The sequence below is a fragment of the Buceros rhinoceros genome, unplaced genomic scaffold (assembly GCF_000710305.1).
Source record: "Buceros rhinoceros silvestris isolate BGI_N320 unplaced genomic scaffold, ASM71030v1 scaffold14229, whole genome shotgun sequence".
Lineage (NCBI taxonomy): Eukaryota > Metazoa > Chordata > Aves > Bucerotiformes > Bucerotidae > Buceros > Buceros rhinoceros.
Window position 1 is genome coordinate 980 of NW_010431021.1, and position 7,781 is coordinate 8,760.

General features: G+C 40.5%; 1 protein-coding gene across 1 annotated transcript; it reads left to right on the plus strand.

Annotated features, from left to right (window-relative positions):
- Nucleotides 1-212: 212 nt before the first annotated feature.
- LOC104499724 (chromosome unknown open reading frame, human C17orf75) lies at nt 213-4,141 on the plus strand (the record flags this gene model as incomplete). Its single annotated transcript, XM_010143270.1, has 8 exons — nt 213-338; nt 742-882; nt 1,083-1,140; nt 1,725-1,844; nt 2,428-2,492; nt 2,615-2,751; nt 3,285-3,388; nt 3,932-4,141. Coding segments are annotated over 8 exons (961 nt in total), but the record flags the coding sequence as incomplete, so codon positions are not given.
- Between the last annotated feature and the right edge of the window lie 3,640 nt (nt 4,142-7,781).

A 7,781-nucleotide genomic window follows, 5' to 3' on the forward strand; every position in this document is an offset into this window, starting at 1 on the left:
AGGAGTTCAGCATCAGCTGACACCACAACTCCAGACTTCTGGTCTAGTGGGCAAACCACTGAGTGCATTTCTGATGGGCCAGAAGTCACAGAGCGAGCTAGCTGTAAGCCAGAGAGACCTCACAGGGTCCCCCTTCTAGAAGCAGGTGGTTCCACACTTGTTCACAGAAACAAAACGTTTGCTTTTCACTAACCACTTCTTGTTTTTTAAAGCCTCTCCTTGCTGGACACTAACTTACCAGCGGAAGCGGAGACTGAATTGCGCGGTTTTATTGCCAAGCGTCTTACTAAAGGAGCCCTGTTTGAAGGAATGGGGAATGTATCGTCAGTGGGGCTGAGGTAATTTTAAAAAATTATTTGTGAATGAGAAACTGTAATAAACACTGTCAGCATTGCATATCTTGCCATCTGCTGCTGCACTTAAGCTTAGTCCATGTTCTCAGTCTGTTGCTGCTGATAATAACAGCAATGGCACCTTCCTCTTTTTCTACATAGCTTTGAGAAAAGTATTGTAAGTAATTTACTGTTTGAATATTAAAAAATACTACATGTGTGACTATTATCTTGTAAACTGCTCTGATCACACCTCTGAGGAAAAAAGAAAAGGTCTAAGAGCTTTGCACATGACCATAGGAGCCACAGTGCTCGTGGGTGAAAATTCTTTACAGAATCATGTGTCTGCTTTTCGCACTTATTTATTGTGATGTATCTGTAACAAAATAATTCTTTTTTTTCTGCATAGCTTACCAGAATATAAAGTTGGTTGTTATTACTGTCGTTTCCAACAAGAAAATATTCTAGAAATGGCAACAGTGGAATCAGACGTCGGTGCTCCAGAATATGTGGTCTGTTTCTTAGGTGGCTCGGAGAAGGGGCTGGAACTATATCCTTACCTTTGATGTTCCTTATCTGGGTGGATAGGGAGGTGATGTAAAAATTATGTTCTCATTTTGTCTGTTTCCTACTTGAAATCGGCTCATTGGTGCACGCCTTTCAGTAACTGAAAATGTCAGTGACAGCCATATACTGAAAGGGAAGAATGCAGGTCTTAACTGATGCATCTTATTTTCCTTAAGAAGACACTTTCAGACTCGAGCTGGACAAATACATTCAAAGTCTGAAGATAAACTTTGATTTGGAGGTAAGACCTAACTTTTTTCAAGCTCTGAAAATTATTTATGCAAATTAATTACTAGGACAGTCTGGAAGATTTCATGTATAGCAACAAAATAGGTGGCTGAAGTACCAGTAATGACTGGCAACTACCAAGAGAGATGCTCAAGATACTCCTCCGGGTTACTTGCAGTTAGATTCAGAGAGGAGAGTGACTAGTGAAAGCTTACAGGAAAGGTCTCAATGTCCACCCAGATTCTTATCAGTTCTGAAGGTTAAGGAAGGATTTTTAGTATTTTTTCTTGTCACAGTTTTTCTGATGGAAACTGCATCTTAAGTCTCTGTCTCATCCTGTCTACTGTTGCGTGGTCCTTGCTTAGTATATACCATAATAGTAGAGTTCTGTTTGTTTCTTAAAATGCACAGCCCTTCATTGTCGATATTCCACGTAAGCGTGGCTTTAAACGTCGAACTTACTGGTTTGGTTTACTGTGGTTTGGAATTAAGGCGGCTCTGACATCCAGATACCTCAAGTTGAATAAATATGAAAGGCTTCTATTTGTGTAGTCATGTAATTTGCAGGTAAAGTTTTAACGTTTCGATTTGTTACAGCAAAAAGCCTTGGAGACCTCTGTGAAGCCCTACTTGAGGAGCTGGTTTGAGGATGCCATATGCCCCATTCAGAGAGTTGTCCAGCTCTTCCAGGAGAAACTGGCCTTTTTGTTACATGCTGTAAGTGTATTTCAAACTGGATTACTAAAAAAGGTTCAGAAGGAATCTCAGTGACTGCAGCACATTTGAAATGTTTCCTGCAGTTGCTGTCCCAGACAGGAGTAAATGAGGAGTGACTTTTTTTTTTTTTTTAATTTAGGGCAAGTATTTTTTCCCTGCTCTGTTGCTAAAGAAGCACATAGCAATTTCTTCTACCAATTTTTATAGTTAACTCATATGAAATTACATGGCAATGTCCAAGTTGAAATAAAAATGAGAAAATTAGAAACAGCATGAGAAAGCTGTGCCTGCTATAATTCCTCTGAACCAGAAGGGATGTTGTATTCCGCACGAGCCTCGTGTAATTCATTGGAAAAGAAAATAAATACCAGCTCTAGTCCCTGAGTTGATGGAATATCCCTGAGGATGGAATAGCTGCTAGAGAATGCTGCAGTGACTATAATGATCCCTTAGCTTCTACTCTTCCTCTGAAAAGAACAATTTTTAAAGTACCACGTTACGTATTTATTGTTGGTAACTGTAATATAGCAACAGAAATAACATCAAAGTTGCATCTAGCTGCTTGTTGTTTTTTTGTTTTAAGGCTTTGAGTTATACTCCTGTGGAAGTAAAAAATGCAGATGAAAAAACAGAAAAAGACATCAGCAGGTAAAGATACTTTGAGACCAAGGAACCTGTGAGTAACTTGGGTTTTGTGTACGACAGCCTCCTGTTGTTGCTGCTCAGGAGTTGTAAAGAAGCAAGCAGTTCACGAGAGCTTTTTGTGTCAGGTTTCTGGCAGCTGCCAGCCTCCAGGGACTCGTTCAGGAAGGCACAATGACCTCCCTGTGTATTGCCATGACTGAAGAACAGCACAAGTCGGTGATTATAGACTGCAGTGGACCTCAGCCCCGGCTGAGTAACGCAGGTGAGATTACGGCTCTGGGTACTTCATGTTACTCTCTTGTATCCCTCAGCTGCCGAGAGCTGTGGATGTTAGAGGTAGTTGAGGATACTCAGGAGTTCACAGGTTCATGTCCAGACAGTTTGGATTGTGGCTGGAAACTAGAACATCAGTTTTCCTATTGAGGGAGCATTTTACCAGACATGCTGGAACTCTGGTAAAAATGGTTGATAATAAAATCTGTGCTGCATTTAGTTTGTGGACCATCAGACTCCAACTTGTAAACCTCAGAGAAGCTGCAAACTTTTTTTTCCCCATGGTGTTTTTGACAAGTATTGTGAAAAGGGATTCAGCAATCAGATTTTCATGTAATCGCTGTAGCCATATTTGGTTTTCTTTTCCACATGTATTGGTTTTCTTAAGACTTATTTCCTGGCCCAGGTACAGTATTATCAGTTGTTATGCAAGAGTGATTAAACCAGGGGATTGCAGCTATATATTTATGTTGAGCTCGTTTACTTTTTCTCATCTCTTCTTTGCTGCTGAATATGTAACAGGAAGCAACAGATTCTGTGAGGACTGGATGCATGCTTTTGTGAATGGTGCTGAAGGTGGAAATCCATTTCTCTTCCGGCAGATTGTGGAAAACTTTAAACTGAAGGTACCTGTTCCTATATGTTAAGAAGTTGAAGACATCAGGGTTACTGAGGGAGCAAATACTCTTTCTGCAGCAAAGAAAACTTAGTTTATTTATGAAGTTCTGTATGTCATTAACTCTGAAGTTTAAGTTGAGGCCTGGCTTACTGTAGCTGTGTGAGGTAGTGTGAAAGTTTCTTCAGTAAGTACTCCAAAGGTATTTTCTCCTATCAAAAATAAAACCCACTTTTTTCTCTTCTTAAAATACCATTGATTTGAGCTGTGCACACACAGTATCCTGTGACCGGTTACATGGATTCAGTGGTGAACAGATCTTAGGTGACGTGTCACAACAGAAGAGAACTCTTGCTACGAGTTTGGACACAGCCAGTTGTGGTGTCCGCACGTTTTTAATGTGCATCAGACTGTGCTCAACTCTCACATTTCCTGGAGCAGCAGTGTAAAATTCCTGTTGGCAATGCCGGCTCTTCTTGCTTCGCTTGTCCACCTGATAGTATGATTTCTTTCCAGGTAGAAGGATAACAAAATGCTGTTACTCTTTTCCCAGGCTATACAGGACATTAACAACCTGAAGAGGTTTATTCGCCAGGCAGAAATGAACCACTATGCCCTGTTCAAGTGTTACCTGTTTCTGAAGAACTGTGGCAGTGGAGACGTCCTTCTAAAGATCGTCAAAGTAGAACATGCAGAAATGCCAGAAGCCAGAAATGTAGTGATCGTCCTTGAGGAATTCATGAGAGAAACATCAGTGGCTTAAAATTATGTTAATTATTCTGTACTCATTTGAGGGTATTGTATAAATCAGTAATTTCTTCTGTGCAGCCTAGTTTTACTACTGCAGGATTTTTAATTTATATTTAAAGTATTACCTACTCAGATCTATGTTGCTGTTTCATCTGCCTTTTCCCTTTTTCAGAAAAAGCAGTGTGAGCTTTTTTAATGTGTAAATATCAGATCATACAAACAAACTCTTGCATAGTTTCCAGTGCTTACCAGATTCTTCAAATGACTTGCTCCTTTTCTGAGGAAATCATGACATTTGGGGTTTGGGATTTTTTTTATTTGTTTTTTTGTTTGGTTTTTTACACATATTGCATGAAAAAAGATCCCTTACCTGACAAACATTTCAGTGTTTTAAATATTTTAAATATTTTTAAAACTATCTTGTCTAACAATTAAGGTCTGGTTACTTTTGTTTTAAAATACAAAGGATGACAAACATCTGGATAAATAATAGTAAATGAATTAATCATATTTGTTTATAAAAGAGAACAAAGGTAAGAAGTCTGTAGTTTCCACATTCTACTTTCAAATTGGGAGTTCATTGCACTGTTCCTAGACGAACAAGTTGTTCGATGGTAGGAGACAGAACTGCCTCCAGAGTGAACAGTTCAGGAATCAGTTTGGATGTCTGCAGACACGTCAAAGTGCCTGGCTGCCTGGTGAATCCCACCTCTTCATTAGTTTGTGATCCAAACCTTCTTTGTACATTCTTAGTATCCATTTTGCATAACTGTGAATAATTGTAGGTTTTTCAACAATGGAGAATTAAACCTGAACATTTTACAGATTAAATATTAATTTAAAATTAATAGAAACTTCTTCAGAAATTGAAGCGAACTAAGTTTCCAACTTAATTATTCAGACTTTAAAACATTTCATTGTATTTCAGCCATGAATTCTTACCCACATCGTAGGGCTTTTAAACAGCAGAATACTTGAAGAAAATCTTTGGCTACAGCTGGAATCAAAACTCGTAAGGCCTCTGAGTGACCATGTAAACTGGGACTATTTGTGCAAACCCGACAGAAGCAGAGCTCCCTGCTGCTGTCCGGTGCAGCAGAGGCTGCTGGAACACCTAACCAAGGGCATTTGAACAACCCTCCCTGAAACTCTTAACGGTCTTGAAGTTTGACTGTTTGTTCTGCCTGTGCTGTATCCTGCGACGATGAAAGCTGAGCGCTTTCCTGTGACACCACTGTGTTGAACCCATAGTAAGCGTTACAATAAAACTCACTGAAATCCTTCATAGTTTGCCTATGTTAACTTAAAAATGTTTTCCTTGGTGCCTCCTGTTTAAAACCCATCAGTCACCCAGCGTGGAGGAGCTGCTAGCGTAATGTGCAGGAGTCTGCAAGTGTCATATTGACGTCTGAGGTGACATGGAACTTAGATGGGCAGGTCAGAGAAGAAAAGAAAAGTAATCTGCAAGAAAGAAACCCCTTATTTTCTCATTGCAGGAGCTCTGGGGAGTAACAGTGTTTCCCTTCAGAATATTTTGTTCATGAGTAAAGCAGCACACATCTGCCTTTGTTGCTCTTGTGCCTTTTTAGCAAGGTTGGAGCACTGATTGTCCTGTCCCTTGTGCCTGCAGCTGGGTGCAGAGTGGGGCCTGGTGTTCCGTGCACTACCTGTAATTTTGCAAAGAGTAGGTCAGGCCCAGGCACAGCAGAGCTAGTGGTAATAAACTTCTCCTGAGATACAACCACAGTTGCTTTGCCAGTCTTCATCTCTGGAAGTTTTCAAGCATAAACTGGCTGAAGGGCTGTACAGCCTGCACTACCTCTTATGGGCTTGAACAGGAGTTGGACTAGAGACCTTCTGAGGCCCCTTAGAACCTGAGTTTTCCTGTTATCTTGTGACCCATGCTACACTCATTTAAATAAGATTTTTGTTTTGCTTGCTAGGTAAATGATCGTAAACCACTTCTAAAAATCTAGCTATTTTTAACCTTAACTATAAAACTATGCTTAGTCGTCTTGGGGCCTCCCCTCTCCACGGTGTAATGCACAGTTCAGGATCAGTCCCGCTGAATCTGTACTCAGTTACATTGGTACAACTTCAGTCACAGCTTTTCCTGTTGCAAGTTCCTTTTCCTGAATTTTCCCAGCATGGAAAGTGGCCAGCATTATCAAAAACAACTTCTTGCTTTCTGCAGCCTTTATTTTAACATCGTCTCGCTTCTGCCAGCTTTGCAGTGACTTTGCCAACTGAAGACAGTCACAAGTACACACACACATAGAAATACACCCTGGTAGCTCATGAATTTACAGGTTTCACTGGCATCTCCATTAAAATTTATATTTTAATAAACAAAATGAAAGTAAATTAAACAAAAGCATAATAAATAATGCAGAAGCAGCTGGTTCAGCTGCAGAAATGCCTGGAGAGTATTACACACAACTTCCTCCGGCAATCAGCTATTCAAAGCTCAGGATGAAGCACACAAAAGGTCAGAAGATGCTGAGGTGTGTGCTTAATTTGCACAGCTGAAAGAGTGCTAGGAGTTTTAAGAGTCTGATTTTAAATGCTTTGGAAAAAAAACCCAACAAATCTCCAAACCAAAAAAGCAACAAACAAACCAAACCAACAAATGAGCCAAGAAACAACGCCCCTCCGAGAACACACAACCCTCCAAAAAACCACCCAGGGCTATGTCAAGAATGCAAGTTTTGATTTAGTTGCTACCGACCTCTTGCAGTTCGAAAGATCAGGGTCTGCTTTGGTTTTGGGGGTATTCCCTACTCCTTACCCCTCCAGAAAAGTAACATATAAACCAACTAGTGTTGGAAAGAGAAACACTAGTGTTTCTTAGGAGCAATACTTACTATACAGAATATGATTGGAGATATGGGAATAAACTGATGAGGAGGCTTATGAATTCGCATAATGAGGCTGATTATCACGGCTGCCAGCTTTTGCCTCCTTCTCTGCGACAGATGCGCTGGAATTGGCAATATTTCTGTCCTGCAGTTTGCCTTTCTGAAATTTTAGCCAGCAAGAAAAATGTATGGTGCCAGCAGACAGTAACACTTCTTCCTGTGTTAACTGATGAAACCCAGTAAAACTCACCTTACCTTGCTGGAAGTCCTCAGCTAATGAATGTGGAGATTTAAGTGTCTCTGAAAGCTCAGATAAATGCAGAAAACTCACAGCAAGAGCCGAGTCCCACATGTGGTAGCAGCGATCTGGCTCCCCTTAGGAGTAACAAACCCGACAGGAACTGCTGCTGTTACACCTTCATTACTTTAAGTTACACTTTAACTCAAATATTTCCCAACAAAACCACAAAACGAGCCTCCTTCTTCCACATTGGTGGAAGGATTTTCATCTTTGTTATCTCAAAATAACCACATCAGCTGGAGGTTTGCTGCAGAACTTCCTGGGTATGTGGTTCCCGCTATTGAGATGAGAACGTGTTGGCTCTGAGATTTTAAGACATTCTGTAGAGACTGATGTTAAAAGAGAACAATCCTCCAACCCAATAAAAAATATATAAACAGTCTAATGTACTTGGCTGTCAACTTCCCCGCAGTTCTGAGGTCACTGCTGCACTAAGCGTCCACTGTCAAACGGTGGCACAAGACCTGAATTCCAACACAAGTCCCCAGTCGGTT